The sequence below is a fragment of the Rhynchophorus ferrugineus genome, unplaced genomic scaffold, assembly GCF_030347505.1.
Source record: "Rhynchophorus ferrugineus isolate W39M unplaced genomic scaffold, kcgeb_rfMv2 rfM8, whole genome shotgun sequence".
Lineage (NCBI taxonomy): Eukaryota > Metazoa > Arthropoda > Insecta > Coleoptera > Curculionidae > Rhynchophorus > Rhynchophorus ferrugineus.
Genome location: NW_027472587.1, coordinates 29,888,969 through 29,910,554, shown reverse-complemented (window position 1 = coordinate 29,910,554; position 21,586 = coordinate 29,888,969). Strand labels below are relative to the sequence as shown.

Sequence of the window (21,586 nt, the reverse complement as noted above, 5' to 3'; positions counted from 1 at the left end):
TCAACAACACCATCAGTCCACACTCAGTACTGAAAAAATATTAATAAATATCACTGTCAATAAATACGAGTCCACCTGCACAACACACCAAACACCCACAAAATCCTTTTTATTAAAATTTTGTTTTGATTTTGTAACATTGTTAAGAATCAAAGAATTTTTGACAGCTGCAGTAATCCAACAGTGCGCCACCACTCGACTACAAGACTAACTTGCAATTTAGAATAGATTCTTTGAAGATATATAGTCACATTTTTTATAGCAATTTTTTTTTTCAGTACTTCAAGATCAACTCAATATTTAACATAAAATATAAGAATTAATTTTTCATTAAAATAATATATTATCTTTAATAAAAATATTCATGTCTTTATAATTTACAGATAGCATTTAACAGATGGCGCACAGCTATGGTTCTGTATATCTGGTCGCATAATCTTATAAAAATAAACTAATAAATTACTATAATAATTAATAAACGAATTACGTGGAAATAAAAATGGAAATGAGAAAATAATTGTTACATATGATGGAACCGATGTCTTCTAATCGCCATATAATCCATATATCAACATAGAACTCTGATATCGCTATTTTACGACAAGGTAATGTAAATATTTGGATCAGTGTTGATGGCAGTTTGGCAATTAGATAAAATATTTCCATCTATGACGATTTGGGGGATATTATTCCCTTATTATATTGGGTAATTATGGAAACTATGGAACTTATTGGGATTATCAAAAAATAGTTTGAAATAAATACCTAATAAAGGTTTTTTTTTATTTTAATTTTATTAATTTATTATTACTACAATGTTAATTTCAGATGAGTTTAGGGATAGAACAGTTTTGTTGAACAGGTAAAAACATATAAAAATTGGCCGATTTTATGCTTCTTCACATTGTTTTAGGGTTTTTTTACTACACATCCACAGTTCTACTACAACAATGGCATACATTATTTAATATAAGTTTTTCATTTAACTTCACCAAAGTATCAATAGGAAAATTTAAGGATAATTTTAAAGATCCTCTTGATAACGATATTCGATGTGGATTTTGGAATGACTTGGACGAAGCTTCTTTTTTAATTTGTACTATTTTCTTGACGTTTTGCTCAGTTTTCGATTTATTTATGACAGGGTCCGCTCTAGCAGGGGCTGATTTTAATTTTGTTGGCATCTGGGATCTGGAAAACCTTGGCGGTACGGATCTAAAACATATATCACGTTAACATGTTATATATCCACAATATTTCGTGTGTGTTATTTTTTATTCTGTCAAAATAAGATATGTTAAATAATTAGAGCTATAAATTAGTTTTAAAAATTTTTTTCATGCTTGAAGCTTTATTAGCACCGATAGCCAATATATTTTTTGAGGTTATCCATGAATATGTCGAAGGAGCAAGGACTGGATAATTTGGCGGGTGATGAATCAGTTCTTATTTTAATCTTTCTGTGTGTTAATTTCATTTATTAATTTTTTAAAAATATATCAGTTGTTATTGTTAGTGGTTGTTTAGTAAATTTCCCAATTTATCGCCTACAAAATTAATAATTAAATATTGTGTATATATCAGATGTTCTACTATTTCATCTTATATATAATGTAGTAAATTAAGTCAGAAAACAGTAATTCATTAATTAAAATATTCGCATAAAACCCAACATATAATAATACTTATATGTAATAATTGATATGAGTGGAAAACGGGAATAACGGCTATACAACAGCAGGCGTGGGCGAAACAAAAGACATACGGTAGTGTTTTTTTATAAATTAACATTTAGACGGGAATAATATACGATTTTATTTATTCTGCTCGGTTATTATCTATCCAGTTTCATAACCCGTGCGACGATAACATGGAGTAATATCATCAGTCGGCAGAAGATAAATAAACATTGCCGTATTTTTTAATGATCTTGGATCATAAAATAACACTTGTTCCGGGTAACATATTGCAAATGTCACGTCAACAGCGACTACTAGATAAATTGTAAATAAATTATTTATCCATAACGATATAACTAATTGCTAATCGATATTAATCCGAAGAATCCAGACAACCGAACCAATTATAGGATCAGGATGTATATATTGTTATTCATAGATGAAAATTAGTCAATGGTTTAATGAAATAATGACTGGATCTACAAAATTCTGAGGATTTAAAGCCTTTTTATCAAAAACTAGCTGACCCGACAGACGTTGGTCTCTCTGATTTATGAATATTCAAGTTGAACTGGAATAAATAATTTTTAAAAATATATTTCAAAAACTATAATAAATTAATTATAATAAATAATATTTTTTGATGCACAATATAGTTTTTGAGTCCTTTTTACCCACTAGGGTTTGTCTGGACTAGACCTACGGTTTAAAGTGGGCTCCAAACCACAGTCCTCGGCATTGAGACTACTGACTGGAGAGTGACCAACTTTGCAGGACATCACATAAGACATACGGTATTACCCAACCTGCCTACTGAGGTGACTGGGATTATTTTCGTTATAGGATCTTGCACACAGGTCTAAAAGGCAATCACAAATGTTAAACGATTACAAGCATACATTTATGACCATGCCCCAACAGGATTCGAACCTCCGACCATCACAGTAGTGGACCAGATACCTTTATCATTGCGTCAACCAAGTCGGCAATAAATGTTATTGATAGTTTTCTACGAACGAAAAACATCACAATAAAGTATTAATTTTAATTGAGGACATATTTACCTGCAAAGACTTAATAAAAGGTTAATTGAAAAGTTCCCGGCATACCATAGAAAAACACATTTTAAAAAATAATATATTTTTTAATTTTTATTTAAAATTTTGTAAAATTATTTTTTTTTCATTAAACATAATTCCCTTCAAGGGTGATACACTGATTATAGCGACCCTCCAACTTTTCTGCGATAACATTTTTGTAGTACGATTAGTCTTTTGCTTCAAAATAGGCTTCAGTTTCGGCGATGTCCTCTTTATTCGATGAAAATTTCTTCCCAACGAGCATTATTTTGAGAACTGAGAACCGGAAATAGTCGCTAGGGGTCAGATCTGGAGAACACGGTGGATGAGGAAACAATTCGAAGCTCAATTCATGGATTTTTGCCATCGTTTTCACTCACTTGTGACACGGTGCATTGTCTTGTTGAAGCAGCACTTTCTTTTTCTTCAAATGCGGCCGTTCTTTGGCGATTTCGGCCTTCAAACGGTTCAATAACGCTATGTAATAGTCGCCGTTGATGGTCCTTCCTTTTTCAAGATAGTCATTGATTTTGTGAGTCATTTCAAATTATTCCATGCGTATTACAAGATACAGACGCCATAACTTTGCTAGCCGACTGTTGCGTTTTCCGACGCTTTGGAGTGGGTTCATCGTGTGAAATGATGGATCCATGTTTCATCCATTGTCATATATCTACACAAAAATTCGGGTTTATTACGCTTTATAATCTTCAAACACTGCTCCGAATCATCAACTCGCCGTTAATTTTGGTCAAAAGTGAGCTCGCGCGGCACCCACTTTGCACAGAGCTTTCTCATACCCAAATATTCGTGAATATGATGTACACGTTCAGTTGATATCTTTAGAGTGTCTGCTATTTCATTCAGTTTCAATTTATGGTCATTCAAAATCATTTTGTGGATTTTTTAAAAGTTTTCGTCGGTAACAACCTTTTTTGGGCGTCCACGTGCTTCAAATGTATTTTTTACCTTCAAAAAGCAATATTTTATCCACACGCGAAATTCCTTTTTTTCCATTTTTTTCACAATAACGAAAGTTGCTTCACTCAAAATGCTATAATTCACAAACTAATGATACGACAGCTGTCAAATTTATACACGCATCTTTTGAGGGTTAGGGCTATCTAAAAAACATCGCGCCATCTATGTATCAATTGACCTGTTACAGTTAGGAATGATAAAAACCAACGCACAACGCATTTTATCAAGAGTTGAGACCCGAAATCCAATACTATTCCTAGGTATTGAGGAAGAAACGTACCCCTTTTAAATCAGCTATAAAAAATATTGAATTATTTCTTAGATGGTCCTGGTATAACTGGAAAAACGTTTTTAATATCAATGTTTTTGGCAGAAATTCGACCGCAAAATGAAATTGCATTTACACTTGCTACATCAGGTATTACAGCTACGCTGTTAGAATGACGTTGTTGAGTTTACAAGCAGTCAAGGAATTGTATGATAGCCGAAGTGTTACAAGTAACTTGATCGCAAATTGATGAATGGACGATATTAAAAGTTTTTGGAGGCACAGACAACGTCGATGAAGACGTTTTAATATTGAAATTCTAACAATAGTATATTATAGATATAGAACAATAAAATAATAAAAAAGCAATTTCTGGAAACCAATTAATGTAATTGCCCTGCTGGTTGAAGCAGTAGCGCCAATTCCATTTACCAGGTGTACCAGAAAGTCATTAACGGTTTTTCTACAATAGTCGCTAGGATTAAGTTCGCAATGTTATGGTTTGACACATATGTCATTTTATTCTACTGCAATCAAACTTTAAAGTATATATGTTACATGTTATATTTTGAGAAAGTAATGTCATAGATGTATACCTCTTTGAAAATGTCAAGTTTCGTGCCTGAAAACGTGCATTTGTGACATGTATTTCTTTTCTTATTTATTCAAAGGCAAAAAGTCGTTGAGAGTCAACGTTGAAACTTATGGTGAACATGCTCTAACCTTAAAAACATGTTTAGCACAAAGAACATTCTGGTAGACTGAAAAAGTTTGTAGATGTGAAACTGCAAGGGTTATTAAGATGAAAACACAGGCAACCGGAAAATCAAATAACCGTGTGTGAAATTTTGTTGCAAAGGTATGATCGGAAGTCATTTCTGCATCGAATAGTGATGGATGATGAAAAGTGGATTTATTTTGAGAATCCCAAGCACAAAAAGTCATGGTTATCACTTGTCGAAGCTGTCCGATCGACTCCAAGTTCAAATCGCTTTGGTCGCAAGGCAATGCTCTGTGTCTGGTAGGTCCAGAGTGGCGCGGTGTATTAAGAATAGTTAAAACCGAATACAACTATTAAAAGTGATTGCTGTGGATAACAAATGATTAATTTGAACCACGCATCGATCGAAAACCGAACAGAATTGGATCTCCTTGAAATTTACAATAGCCATACGATTCTACAGTGTGAACTATATCATAAAGAACGTTAGAAGAATTCACAACTATGCCGGAAAGCAGTGAAGAGACGACATCCAGCGAACACCACGTTAAATTTCAAATCAATTCGACACATGGCAGCTAACCATCGTAAAATGCCTGAAGAAGTTTAGCATGTTCAGCTTCCAAAGATGAATAAATTGAAGACCAATGGATAAAATTGAAAGTAGAATGAAAATCTTTACATTATTAATTCACATTCAAATCATATCTATGAATGTAAATGAAGCACTTTATTGTGTTTTGACTGCTCCTTCGTATCTGAAAAATAGTAGTTCATCTTGTTAAATATATGACTTGTCTCGATACAAGAGCCAGTATAGAAAAGAGGAAGGAAAGTTAATAGAGGACGCTGCGACCTGTATCGAGTGGGTATAATTACCAGGGATCAAAATAAAGTTCCTCTTTTGTTTCAAGGCCATAAGTGGTGTATTAATTCCGTCCCGTCCCGAATCATAAGTGGTTCGTAAAAGGTTATGGGCCCAGAATTCTCGGTGTAAATGAGAAGTAGTAGGGCGACGAGGGAGAGTGCAGGGGAATGGAGATTAGGTAAATTTTTAGTTCGGTATAGTATATACACGATATATACGGTATAGATATATACACGAAGGAAAGTGGAAGTAACAAGATGGCTATATGCAACAGACGGAAATTAAATTCGGAGCACTAGAGCACTAAAAGATCAATGACCATCAGAAGGAACACCAGAAAACTAGAAACATGTGATCTTGAGTTACCAGTAAGTTAATTTCGGAGCACTAGCGCACTCCAAGATCAATGACCATCAGAAGGAACACTCGAAAACTAGAAACATGTGATCTTGAGTTATCAGTAAGTTAATTTCGGACCACTAGAGCACTCAAAGATCAATGACCATCAGAAGGAACACCAGAAAACTAGAAACATGTGATCTTGAGTTATCTGTAAGAAGGAAGAAAACATTGTAATCAATGTAGTAAATAGTAATGGAGTAATTAATACTTTAGAAAATCAATCAAGTGTATAATATTGAAGGATCAATGAAGCACTAGTAAACTAGTAACATGGGATCCAACAGAATTATCAGTAGGATAAAGAAACATTGTAATCAATGTAGCAATTAGTAATGGAGAAGAGTTCAGATAATCAACCATGTGTAAGTTGCAAGAACCAGAGAAGTATTGAAAACTAGAAACAAGGGGTCGAACAGAATTACAGGTAGAATGAAAAGCTATTGAACCCAATAAAGAAGAGTTTAGTTAGAAAGCATTAGAATTTAATATAAATATCAAAACAACTGGATCCAAAGTGGAAGAAAAATCAAATTTTCAACAATTAAATCAAAAACGTTTGGTCATATTATAAATGGAACAATAGATCTAGATATTTATATCAGGAAACAAGACACTATAAATTAAAATGAGCATTGTATGGATTGAGAAATTCACCTAAAGGTTGGAACACGAAATAAGATAATGTTCATGTCGTTATGTTCATTGATGACTCATTATTAAAAGGACACGAAGAACAAATAGTGGATTTAATGGAAAGTCTTTATGAAGTTAAACAATTTATTAGAATAGAAAAAGCAGCGATAGAAGAGATTAAGATTCATCAAAAACACATAATTTACTGACTGCTTGAGGAATTCTACGTAGAAGTTTGTTACACAAATTGAAATTAATATTAACACCAGCAAAAGTGGAAAATAATTTAGTTATAATTTAAAGGGTAATATATGGAAGATTAAAAGGCAGTTTTATATAAGTTTCGTTAGTTACAAGATCGCATCTCAACAGACCAATTTGGTAAGCCAATGGAAGTCAACTTCAAAATGGATAATAGTGATTAAATAATTAAAGATAGAATACCGTTTAGAAAATATATAGAAAGACTGATATAAGGCGAGATTAGAAAATTCCAAAGAAGAATCTGTGAGTAAACCGATGCAGATAGTTTTGCAACAGGAAGAAGAAAACAAGAATGTGAGTGATGATGAAGAAAAAAGCATTCAAGAACATATAACAGACAGTGATGATGAACCTGATGAAAATGAACCTGTCTTGTATAAATTGGAGGAAACCAATTTAGTATGATACCTCAGTGATGCCAGAAGACCATGGTATGACCATGGACCTTATGAAGACTGGTATGGTAACCAACTAGGAAGTTTTAATGGATTCATACCATTTGATAAAGACAACCCCAGAGACGTGGAAGGAATTCATTCGAAAAGAAATACATGTGATGTTTGGCAGCCCAAGAACAAACTATATAATCGATATTAAATTGGACAGTGTTTTGGTGACTATTTCTATGATTGTTCAAAGTTTTTTTTTGTTCAAAGAGAGAATTGTTTTCAAGTAGAAAACTGACTGTTACCTTTATTTATCACATAATTGTGTAGATTTATTTGATTAAATTATTAATTAAAATTAAATTCTGACCATGTTAAAATAGAATAGTCCTAAGTTAAAACAAATTTTTATGTACAACGTAATAGTTTTGTTCTGGCAATAAAAATGTACTTTTGTAATTTTTGTTTACAATCTTACTTAGGTTAAGTTATTTAGTACATTGAAATTGAAGGATAGTGTTAAATATATGACTTATCTCGATACAAGAGCCAGTATAGAAAAGAGGAAGAAAAGTTAATAGAGGGCGCTGTGACTTGTATCGAGTGGGTGTAACTTACCAGGGATCAAAATAAAGTTTCTCTTTTGTTCCAAGGCCATAAGTGGTGTATTAATTCCGTCTCGTCCCGAATCATGAATGATTCGTAAAACATCTTTGTTTTATTATTCAGTTAGTAATTACGACAAAAAACACCACAGATATTTTCTATTGATGGTAAATGCTGCACCATGTTACAATGATCTTGTTTATTTCAATTTTTTCTTGAAAAATGGAAAATAAATTTAGTCTGTGGGCTCAATTATTTCGAAAATTCAAATTTTAATTATTTTCTGAATGTAAGGTTATGTTTAGACTTACTGCTGCTGTAACTGTGACTTTCAATTAAATATTATAAAAATATGTTTGTTATTTTCTATCTGTTGAAAATAACTAGTCGCAATGCAACACGTATAATAGACACAACTATTAGCAATGCAGTCAGTTAGAATTTGTATTAATTAAATACCACACCCAATATACATTTCACTTTACACTTTTCAAGTTAATTAAACGTACTAATTTCGTTTCTCTTATACGATTTTTAAAAATTCTAAACCTTTATGTAAATGATTAACTACTAAATAATCAATTGTCCAATTAAGTTTAAGTTTAGTACAATGTATCCAAAAAGAAGGTTTAGCTACTGGAGTGCCATCAATCCAAAATTCAATTATGGGGAACCCTATCATACGATAAAAATCATCGTATAAATCGGATTGAATTATCTTTGAATTCACTAAATATAACTTTTATATTTTAACATAATATAAAGTTTTTTTTGAGACACCTCATATTATTTACGTACCTACTACGATACATGGGCTTCTTTATTGGTTCCCAAGGCATCCTTTCCTCTATTAACTCAATAGGTTCATATTTGATTGGGCTACAAGCGATGCATCTCAATTTTCTACTGCTACCCTCTGTTTGTTCAGTCTAAAAATCAAATGAAGAACAAAAGGTTTAATAATAATGTATTTCTTCAATATATTAGATTCAATATATCTATTGGTGGTACACAGATGCTAATTATGAAACGATAAAAATTACATTTTGAATATTTTTGTCGTTTGATTCGAAGGAATCTGCTGTCGAAACTCATCAAACGTCGCCTGTAATGTACTTGGAATAAAATATATTTCTCAAAAAAATTGAACTGACTTCTAAAAATAAATAAGGAAATCATTAAAAATAAAAAATAATCAAGATTAGATTTTTAACACAAAACAATTTTAAAATAAAATATGTACGAAGTAATCATTGTAATAGTTAAAACAAATTAAACAATAACCTTTTAACAGGTCAATTGAGAAGTCCCCGTTCCTACACATAGATGGCGTTACTAGAATTAAATCCATATGTTTTTAGTTAGCCCTAACCCCCATAGCTATCGGATCAATAGTTTGTCAATTATAGCATTTTGATTGAAGCAACTTTTGTTATTTTAAAAAATGGATAAAAAGGAATTTCCGGTGTTGATAAAATATTGCTTTTTGAAGGGAAAAAATACCGTTGAAGCAAAAACTTGGCTTGATACCGTTTTTACCGTAGTTTACGCACACTGTCCCAGGAAAGTCAACCATCAAGGATTGGTATGCTAAGTTTAGACATAGTGAAATGAGCACCGAAGACGATGAATGCACTGGACGCCCAAAAGAGGTTGTTACCGACGAAAACATTTTAAAAATCCATAAAATGACTTTGAATGACCGTAAATTGAAATTGAATGAAATAGCAGACGCTCTAAAGATATCAACTGAACGTGTACATCATATCATTGACGAATGTTTGGGTATGAGAAAGATCTGTGCAAAGTGGATGCCGCGCGAGCTCACTTTTGACCAAAAACAACGACGAGTTGATGATTTTGAGCAGTGTTTGAAGATGATCAAGCGTAATAAACCCGAGTTTTTTCATCGAAATGTGACAATGGATGAAACATGGCTCCATCATTTAACTCCGAAGTCCAATCGACGGTCATCTGAATGGATTGCACACGATGAACCGGCTCCAAATCGTTGGAGAACGCAACAGTCGACTGGCAAGGTCATGGCGTCTGTATTTTGGGAGGTGCATGCAATAATTTTCATTGACTACCTTGTAAAAGGAAGGACCATCGACGGCGACAATTACATAGCGTCATTGGATCGTTTGAAGGACGAAATCGCCTAAAAACGACCTCATTTGAACAAAAAAGGAAGGCAATGAACCGTGTCACAAGTCAGTGAAAACGATGGCCAAAATCCATGAACTGGCGTTCGAATTGCTTTCTCGTCCACCGTATTCTCTAGACCTGGCTCCCATCGACTATTTCCTGTTCTCAGATCTCAAAAGAATGCTTGCTGGGAATAAATTTTCGTCGAATGAAGAGGTGATCGCCGAAATTGAGCACCGAAATTTTGAAGCAAAGGACAAATCGTACTACAAAAAAGGTATCAAAAAGTTGGAGGGTCGCTATAATCAATACTCTTGAAGGGAATTATGTTGAATAACAATGACTAATTTTGCCAAAAAAATGTGTTTTACTATGGTAGGCTGGGGACTTTTCAATTGACTCGTTAATTAACCTATCTAATACACTATTTTATATTTTACTATATACACAGTCCTTTCTTGCATGGTCTATTTCAGTGTACCATATACTGAACGACTTGCCACAGCTCATCCAGATTAGAGCTAAGTATAGGTTACAAAATTTTAGAAAGGTCTTAACACGAGAAAATATAGACAGACTCCTCGGATTTCTACTAGAAATCGATTTTCTCCATATAATCTAGCCTAAGTTAAGTATTACTGACCACTTCGGTATGGGTGCTAATGTGTGCTGTCTGGATAGAACCTTTTACTTCATTATGGTTGGGTTCGTAGTCCTGTATTTGAGTCCAATTTTAATTTGCATAAACATTATATATATTTTTAGCCCCATGTTTGTGTTTGTTTTGTCCCAGATTGTTTCCCTTATATATCAACACCGTTGTTGACAAAAAAATATGAATAATGTAATACTATATACATACAATTTAGCTTAATACCTAGCTAAACCTATTTATCTATTTATAATATTATTTTAACTACTACCAATCAACGACAACAATTACATAGCGTTATTGGATCGTTTGAAGGACGAAATTTCCGAAAAACGACCGCATTTGTGTCCGCGCCAAACCCAAAGTATCAATCGCTTCTGAAATATTATTCGTTTTATTCGATTTGTTGATGCCAATACTCGAGCTCAGCGCTTGGAGAATGATAAAGCTGCTCGAATACAAGACATTTGGTCAATGTTGAATAGTAATTCAGCAAAACATTATAATCCCTACAGAATACCTGACAATTCACGAGCAACTTTATCCATACCGAGGTCGAACTAGATTCACTCAGTATGTGGTGGATATGTGATGTTGAAAAATCGTGTCCACTTACTGGACAGTTTTACAGTGGAAAATCGAAAGATGGTCGTGAGAAAAACGTTGGTGAAGGAGTTGTCAAAGACTTGATGGCACCGTATAGAGGATCCGGTAGAAACATTACAATGGATAATTTCTTCACTACTCTTCCACTGGCAAAGTTTTTACTATCTTGGAACTTGACAACTGTTGGCACCTTGAAGAAAAATAAAGCCATTCCAGCCAAAGTACATTCCACCAGCAATGGCTGTATCAAAAACGCGAGAAAGATTATCCACTGTGTTTGGCTTTCATGAAAAAGTTGCCCTATATAGTTAGGTGCCAAAAGAAACAAGATAGTAATTATGCTATCATCAATACATCATGAAGCTATAATTAGTGATAGTGCAAAGAAAAACGCCGAAGTTATTGAGCTTTATAATTGGTCTAAAGCTGGAGTAGACACGATGGATAAAATGCTTGGAGATATACCACAAAATGATTAACTCAAAGGTGGCCTCTAGCATTTTTTTACAATATTCTCGATATTGCCTGCTTTGCATCATATATTCTGTATTATGACAATAATAAAATAATTTTTAAAAAATTGTATCAACGACGATTATTTTATCGGCAATTGGGCAGAGAGCTATGTACTCCATTCGTTGAAAGTCGTTCGAATAATGCACAAATTATGAGGCATTTCTCAACGAAAGTGTCGATTGAATCTCTTCTTGGTCGAGCTATCAATCCGAATGTGCATCAGCGAACATCATCTGTATCATTGACACCTCAATCGCAGCTCGATTCAACTGGAAGGAAAAAGATTACTGGTGTATGCTATGAATGTCTCCAAAGTGAATTTAAAAACCGTCGCAAAACTAGAAAAATATGTTCGGTATGTGAGAACCCTATTTGTGACGAACACTGTATTACAACTACGACATGTGAAGGATGTACGAAATAATTTAATGTACTTCAATTTTTATATGGCACAGTATCATAATAAATAAGATAATGTAAATAAATAAATAGTAAAATATGGGAAAACAATATTAATAAAATAAAATAAAACGGAGTTATGTATTTCTTACTTACTATTTATGTTATTGTTTATAATAAGATTTATTGTTTAATTATAGTTTAAATTAAAAAAATTACAAATTATATTGTCTATTATCAATTTAAACGTCAAATTAACTAAATATTTTAATAAGAGGTCTCTTAAGTTTGTATAAACCCGTCGTTCATATACATTAATCTTAGTGGATACCGAGGTACCTGGATATTGAACGGGTGGGGTATCAAGTTTTATAGTTTTATTAATTAATTGATTGTTAAAAAATTTGAGGAAATGGGTGTCAAATTATTTCAATTTTGGGGTTTAAGACGGCCATAAAAAAATTTTAAGTAGAAGTTAATATATCTTTCCTGCGGATTGAAATGGATACCCGGTCATTGACCGGACGGTTAAATTAGATTTGTTTTGTTCGTATTTGTTATGTTTGTTGTAGTTTTATTGCTATTATTTTTGTATTGTTTGGGCTCGGGAACCTTATGCTGAACGCTCTAACCGTTACACCATAGAAGCAGTTATCTTCAATATTTCTACGACTTCTCATGTGGTATGGCTAGTGCTTAAAAAGCAAACTGAATGACTTTTGCACCGAACAGTTTTGTATAAGTTCAGCAATAACACTATACACACATATCTGATTATTTTAGATGAAGTGCACTCTTTCGAATAAGAAAATAATTTTGGTATTCGAACATAGAACCTCCTCCTTTTTGAAGTCTTTTAAAAAGTTGACTGATCAACTGATAATTCGTCAATAAATTCTGTTTTTTTTTCATTATTGTTGTCCGATAAATTTTGCAATTAGTTGTTATCGAACTTTTTCGTCCTTTCTTCATCACTGACAACAATAATGACACTTTAACTATTTGAATTGGTTTTTGAAACTTAAAACGACAATTGGAACATGACGCAGTAGAATCATCATAACTTTATAAAAGTGTTTGATGGGCTTCAACAGTAGACTCTTCAACATTGAAAATGCAATTTTGAGCGTTCGATCTTTACAGTATGAATAATTCAATAACACTAAATGGAATACTGGTACTTTATGTAGAAAAATTTAAAAACTAGTGAATTTAACAGATATATTGAGTTTTTTCAACGGAGATTGAGTTATGGATCTTTGCACTAATACTTCGCAATCTCACTAATAAATATCGCTGATCAATATACATGCAAGCACCTAATATAATATGCGTCATAATGAAAACAAACCTCTATATCGAGATCAATGCTTCTAGCTAAACGCTCTATATCGATGTCCTCCATCTCATTGTCGTACAATTTCACCCTATTTAAAAAATTTGGCTGCGGTGATAGATAGTTGTCCAACCAATGGGTAGACATGATATGATTCAGTCTCTGTAATAATATTAGGTTCTCATGCTCAATTTTTCTGGATCTCTCTTGTTCCTTCTGCTTTTTCTTCAATTTAACTCTCACGTGACTATGTTGTGGGGGACATTTGTTGTCCACCACAGGTACAGCTGTAGATATCTAACACAAAAGATACACTGTAGAAGAAATTATAGGGTTCTTCAATAGATTTTTTGATACTTTACTTAAAACATCACCAAAATTTCATTATTAAATTAAATTTAGCTCTAAAATTTTATAAACATAGCAAGCGGTGATCTTAGCGTGATTTTACAAATTATTAAAATTATTTTGAGTGTCCTTTCATCATTGTTAAATGAGATTTGGATCTAATACTACGATAAAAGGTAAATTGAAAAGTCCCGGCCTGACACATAGATGGCACTACTAGATTTAAATCCCTATGTTTCTTAATTAGCCGTAACCCTCAAAAGATATATGTATAAATTTGACAGCTGTCGGATCATTAGTTTGTGAATTATACCATTTTGAGTGAAGCAAGTGTTTGAGTGTTATTATTAAAAAATGGATGAAAAGGAATTTCGCGTGTTGATAAAATATTGCTTTTTGAAGGGAAAGAAGGGGGAAATACAGTTGAAGCAAAAACTTGGCTTGATGCCGAGTTTTTGCTGAGACATTGCCCCAAGAAAATCAACCATCAATGATTCATATGCTAAGTTTAGACATGGTGAAATGAGCACCGAAGACGGTAGACGCAGTGGGCGCCAAAAAGAGGTTGTTACCGACGAAAATATTGACAAAATCTACAAAATGATTTTGAATGACCGTAAATTGAAATTGAATGACATAGCAGACACTCTAAAGTTGAACTGAACGTGTACATCATATCATTTAGGAATATTTGTGTATGAGAAAGCTCTGTGCAAAGTGGGTCCTGCTCGAGCTCACTTTTGACCAAAAACAACGACAAGTTGATGATTGGAAGTAGTGTTTACATGAATTGGGCTTCGAATTGCTTTTTTACTACTTCAGCGACTGTTTCCTGTCCTCAGATCTCAAAAAATGTTTGCTGGGAAGGAATTTTCGTCAAATGAAGAGACGATCGCCGAAACTGAGGCCTATTTTGAGGGAAAGGACAAATTGTACTACAAAAATGGTATCGAAAAGTTGGATGGTCGCTATAATCAGTGTATCACCCTTGAAGGTAATTATGTTGAATAAAAAAAAAATGCCAAAAAAGTGTATTATTATGGTAGGCCGGAGATTTTTCAATTGACCTGTTAAGTCAAAGCAAGAGGATAATGAGTGGTAAGCATACATTTTTTGTGAATTTACTGAACAGTCTGGTGATATTATCATTAGAAAAAACTAACCTTTCTTCTGTGATGTTCGTATTTGCGTTGTTGCCAGGGGAGAACCAGCAGTTTGTCTTTCGACGATATCATACTGCCGTTTACTAAACACCAAACCACGATGCCTAGCTAGCTAGGGTTTGTTTGTATTTATCATGGTAGCCCATGGAAACCACAGGAAACATTTTTCTCGGCTTGCTTGATCAATTGCTCATCTGTCATAAATGACAACAATTTTTTTGATCAATATTTTCTCTTTATTGATTTTAAGAAAAATATAAAATTGCCTTAGGTATGTTTTATTTTAATTAAAAGTAGTTTTTTTGTTTAATAAAATTGAAAATGACCTGAAAAATTTTTGTTCTTAATTTTTATTATTTATTATTATGTGCTAGGCATTAACATTAATAATAAGCTGAATCTGGTTTTATTAATGACATTTTGGGCTTAACACTTATGTCAATGTTTTTAATGTGGACTAAGTTTTACTTAAAATTGATCTAGATCAAATAATTTTACTCCCTTTAATCTTCTAACTAAGCTATCTTTATCTAGGAGCTGGTGAACCACAACACTGATGTGCTGATGGAGACTCTGTTCATGTGTTTGTGCATAGTTCTTGATAACGTTGTCGACTGATTTTACCTTCAGTGCAAATGTACCATGGATCATCAACAATACCTTGCAGTACCTTGTTCTGGTATCTTTGTAGGATATTTCTATTGCATTGGCTGGTACAACTTCTACTATTGGAACCACTCTTGTATCTGTTCTATATTGTTAATATTCCGACAACGCAAGAAACAATACTTGGAATATTTGCCGGTGACACAGTTATCATGGCAAAAAAAGGGTTCGTACATCTTCGTCTAACATCACGAATTACAGCAGTCGAACCGTGCTTTTAACTGAAAATAGTAATTACTATTTTCAGTCGCTAGTTTTTTAACTATTCACAGTTTCGGCTGTTTTGTGACTATCGACTGTTTCGACTGTTTTCAGTCGATAGTTCCAAAGCTAATTTTAAGTTTATTTTTATTTCATTCATCATTTCACTAAAGTTAACGTTATAACAAGGATAGTGAATTGAATGATAAGAATATTTCAAGCTATTCCTACATATATATTTAAATAATAAAAAAGAATTAACAATAAATAAATGAAATAGAGTTGCGTCGCAACAACTTTAATGGAAACGTCCTCGGGAGCCCTTGTTCATGATGCTTCCAGGTGAGATAACTATAACTGCCAAAATATTTAATTAAATTTGGAGCTCGCTGTGTGGGTATCTTGGCCAACGAAGTAAACTATGCCCCCGGCTGCTTGATTATATTTTTACTTTTAAAGAGTTCTCTGTTTACCAGCTGATATACACCGAGAGACTCCGGATCCTGTTTATAGCTTTATTATGAGGCGGTTTATGAAACGGAAACGGTTTCTTTAATCAATATTTTAGAGTCTCGTGTTAATTGAAGGTAGATAAAATAAAACAGTGAATTGGATAAACATGAATGAGGGTATTCCCGGTTTTACTTAATTTTATTTATTTTATTTTAGTGGAAAGTGGCTGTATTTAGTTGCAAATGATTTGTATATATAGTCCTTACTATAAAACAGCCAGCGTAAATGTAAACATGTTAAATTGTTCTTTTTATAATTTTGCGAGTTAGTCCCTTAGTTAAAAGTATATATACTATAAAATTGGATTAATGTTGGTACTGGTTGACCATATTACAAATGTCTACAAAATTCTTCAAAACATTAATGAAACAACATGGGGCAAAAGTCTCTCTACCACTTTGCTTGCCTATAAATTTGCTCAAAGTAAAGATATGTAATTTTGGTTTTTATAAAAAGTTTATCTGGTCTTTACATTTTTTTTCGATTGCAATTGAAAAATTATAACGGCTAAATGATGACCGCGATTTGCTATGGAATTTTCGCCCCTTTTTAAGGCATTTTTCATGACATCCTGCAACATCTAAGGCTGAATTTCTTCAATTTCGTGACGAATATTGTCGTTAAGATGTTGAATCGTTGGAGCTTATTCACATTAACTTTTAATTAAAAAAAACCATAAGAAAATATCTGGTGCTGTTAAATCTGGAGATCTGGCTAGCTATGCTAAATCGCCACTTAAAAACCACATTTCGCCACGCGAAATGTCTTCGTGGAAAAACGTCATTCAATAATTCAATTGTTGAAAGAGCTGTATGTGCTGTGGTCCCATCTTGCTGAAACCACATGTCCTCTAGTCCTTGGTCTTCCATTTCAGGCCCAAGAAAACATGTTAAATTGTTCTTTTTATAATTTTGCGAGTTAGTCCCTTAGTTAAAAAAATATATATTATAAAATTGGATTTATGTTGGTACTGTTTGACCGTGTTGCAAATGTCTACAAAATTATTCAAAACATTAGTGAAACAACATGGGGTAAAAGTCTCGCTACCACTTTGATTGCCTGTGACTTTGCTCAAAGAAAAGATATGTAATTTTGGTTTTCATAAAAAGTTTATCCGCCCTTTACATTTTTTTCTCGTTACAATTGAAAAATTATAACGGTTAAATGAGGACCGCGATTTGTTATGCAATTTTCGGTTCTTTTCAAGGCATTTAAATGACATTCTGCAACATCTCAGGCTGAATTTCTTCAATTTCGTGACGAATTTTGTTGTTAAGAGGTTGAATTGTTTGGGGCTTATTCACATAAATTTTAATTTTAAAAAACCCCATAAGAAAATGTCTGGTGCTGTTAAATCTGGAGATCTGGCTAGCTATGCTAAATCGCCACTTAAAAACCACATTTCGCCACGCGAAATGTCTTCGTGGAAAAACGTCATTCAATAATTCAATTGTTGAACGAGCTGTATGTGCTGTGGCTCCATCTTGCTGAAACCACATGTCCTCTAGTCCTTGCTCTTCCATTGCAGGCCCAAGAAAGCATGTTAAATTGTTCTTTTTATAATTTTGCGAGTTAGTCCCTTACTTAAAAAAAATATATACTATAAAATTGGATTTATGTTGGTACTGGTTGACCATGTTGCAAATGTCTACAAAATTATTCAAAACATTAGTGAAACAACATGGGGTAAAAGTCTCGCTACCACTTTGATTGCCTGTAACTTTGCTCAAAGAAAAGATATGTAATTTTGGTTTTCATAAAAAGTTTGTCTGCTCTTTACGTTTTTTTTTCGTTACAATTGAAAACTTATAACGGCTAAATGATGACCGCGATTTGCTATGGAATTTTCGCCCCTTTTTAAGGCATTTTTCATGACATCCTGCAACATCTAATGCTGAATTTCTTCAATTTCGTGACGAATATTGTCGTTAAGATGTTGAATCGTTTAGGGCTTGTTCACATAAACTTTTAATTTAAAAAAACGCATAAGAAAATGTCTGGTGCTGTTAAATCTGGAGATCTGGCTAGCCATGCTAAATCGCCACTTAAAAACCAACATTTCGCCACGCGAAATTAGTGTTCGTGGACAAACATTATTCAATAATTGAATTGTTGAACGAGCTGTGTGTGCTGTGGCTCCATCTTGCTGAAACCACATGTCCTCTAGTCCCGGCTCTTCCATTTCAGGCCCAAGAAAGCATGTTAAATTTTTCTTTTTATAATTTTGCGAGTTAGTCCCTTACTTAACAAAATATATACTATAAAATTGGATTTATGTTGGTACTGGTTGACCATGTTGCAAATGTCTACAAAATTATTCAAAACATTAGTGAAACAACATGGGGCAAAAGTCTCTCTACCACTTTGCTTGCCCATAAATTTGCTCAAAGACAAGATATTTTATTTTGGTTTTCATAAAAATTTTATCTGGTCTTTACAGTATTTTTCATTACAATTGAAAATTATATGGGCTAAATGGTGACCGCGATTTGCTATGCAACTTTCGGCTCTTTTTTTAATGCATTTTTCATGACATCCTGCAACATCTGAGGCTGAATTTCTTTAATTTCGTGACGAATATTGTCGTTAAGATGTTGAATCGTTGGGGCTTATTCACATTAACTTTTAATTAAAAAAGAACCCATAAGAAAATGTATGGTGCTGTTAAATCTGGAGATCTGGCTAGCCATGCTAAATCGCCACTTAAAAACCACATTTCGCCACGCGAAATGTCTTCGTGGACAAACGTAATTCAATAATTGTATTGTTGAACGAGCTTTGTGTGCTGTGGCTCCATCTTGCTGAAATCACATGTCCTCTAGCCCCGGCTCTTCCATTTCAGGTCCAAGAAAATTTCGAATTATGTCTTGGTACTGTTCAGCAGTAACAGTAACTGCAACACCTTGGTCATTTTCAAAAAAATAGGGATCAATGATGTTTCCAGCATGAATACCACACCATGGAGTTGTTTTTAGTAGATGCAATGATGTTTCATGAATTAACTGAGGATTCTGTGTTCCCAAAACCGACTGTTCTGTTTATTGACGTGGCCACTGAGGAGAAAATGGGTTTCATCGCTCATTATCAATTTAGACGAAAAATCTTCAATTTCACCAGACAACATTAGGATTGACTACTGTACTACTGTACTGTACTCCACTCGTTGATCAGGATCTCTCGGTAGCAATTTTTGGGCAAATTGAATTTTGTACGGGAATATTTTCAAATAATTCGCCTTAAACTGCGTGCAGAAATGTGTAACTGGGAACCACGTCTCTGAATTGATGTTTCTGGAGACATTGTAATACTCTCGCGCACCAGAATCATATTTTCAGCGTTACGAGACGTCCGTTGTCTTCCAGAAAAACGAGGTTTGTCTGCTGTCGTACCGTACTGTCGAAAATTCGCATGTAAACAATAAATTGTGGTTTTGTGAGGGACTGGACGAATAGGATATGTTTGTCACAATTTCCGTTGAGTGGCAATAATGGAACGATTATTTTCAATAAATATTGTCACTTATTTCTACTCGTTCTTGTGGCATATATTTATCCATAATAAAATTTCATACATTTAACATAATAGTTGAGGCAAAACTCAGTAGAAACTATTTTCAAATCATACATTCTTATTGCCTTAAATCTTATAACTAATAAACTATAAATTAAAAAATAATGTATAATAAATAACAAGTAACTCCTAATTATTTAATTAAGTTTAATGTTCGGGATGTATAATATTATTACATATACATATAGTTCTTAGTATATTGGTGTTTTACTGTATGGTTCTTATCAGCATGAAGTTAAAGGTACAAATTCGTCTCTTTTAAAAACATTTGCAGAGAAATATGTGTTAAAAATTATATTTGAAACCTGTCAATTTACGTCTATTGAAAAAAATATCATATTTGTGCTTACTTCTAATTTTTTCTTGAAGTTTTTAATGTAGGGCGAGCAACTGTTGATTCCAATTTTTTGTTCTGACCTGAATCCAGGCGGTAGAATGCACGACGATCGACGAAACTTGCCCTGAAGTGACAAGTTGGCCTCTGGGCCTACCAATCACTAAATAAAAAAAGCCTGTAGAGTATCGTCAGAGCCGAAGTTTGTAAGTCGTTACTGCTACTGCATTAAATTTGGGGCTATGGCACCTGTCAACCGGGCAGCCATTATTGGGCACGAATACTTGGCGAAAGAAAAGATAATGAAACTATCTGTTGATTCGCGATCTTGAGTTAACACACGACCGGGTGCTGTCGTATGGGGGGAAAAGTTATGACTGCAGCGATGAATGAGGTCATTGAAGCTTGAAAAAAGGGAAGATTAGTGGTGACGCGGTGCTAAGCTCCCAACATATAGACCAGCTCGCGAACAAACACGTTTTCAGAAGAACTTGAAATGAGTTGTTGTTTGTGGAAGGAGTGAGATATGAAATGCTTGATTTCTGGAGTGTCCTTCAGAATTTGAATCAATTTCCGCATGATCGAGCTGTAAACATTCTTCTGCAAACATTCTAGAATAGTATCCTCAAGTCTGGAGGCCATGAAGAAAGTAGTGTCGTCAGCGTAAAACTCGACCTCAATGTGCTCTCGGCAGATCTGAAATAAAGATGTTAAATGAAGTTGTAGCCAGCGGGAAACCTTAAGGTACGCCACCATTGATTGATTTTTGACAGGAAAGAGTTTTCCTAACCTTGACCTTGTCTAATAAATAGGACTTGACAGGAGCGATTAGGTCTTCTGGGACGCCTAACCGTACCCATTTTGCGATCAAACAGTCGTGCCAAACCTTGTCGAAAGCTTTGCTTAGGTCTAGGAGGCCTGCTCCGACATTTTTACGTTGGTCAAGAGCGTGATGGATGTGTGCGGCCAGACGGGTAGCCTCATGGACGGATGAGTGGTGAGCGCGAAAGCCGAATTGTTCATCAGTAATGATGTTGTTTTCCTTTGTGAAAGAGTTGAGAACGTAGAGTATTGCCATCTCGACAAGCTTCGAAATTGCACTGAGAAGACTGATGAATAATCGCTATATGTGCGTGTTTCCACGACGCTGGGAAATGTTGCAGCTTCATGACGGAGTTAATGATGTTTGCCAGTTCCGCGAGAGCTTTTTTATTTGAATGATCGATATTCCGTCGACACCCAGAGAT

At 33.9% G+C, this 21,586-nt stretch overlaps 1 protein-coding gene across 1 annotated transcript; it reads right to left on the bottom strand.

Annotated features, from left to right (window-relative positions):
- Positions 1 to 816: 816 nt before the first annotated feature.
- LOC143200705 (uncharacterized) lies at positions 817 to 15,171 on the bottom strand. Its single transcript, XM_076411309.1, has 4 exons — positions 15,056 to 15,171; positions 13,560 to 13,841; positions 8,686 to 8,816; positions 817 to 1,215 (listed from the first exon to the last, which is right to left on the bottom strand). Exons 1-4 carry the CDS (start codon positions 15,125 to 15,127, stop codon positions 924 to 926), a joined length of 777 nt encoding a protein of 258 aa, XP_076267424.1. The 5' UTR covers positions 15,128 to 15,171; the 3' UTR covers positions 817 to 923.
- Between the last annotated feature and the right edge of the window lie 6,415 nt (positions 15,172 to 21,586).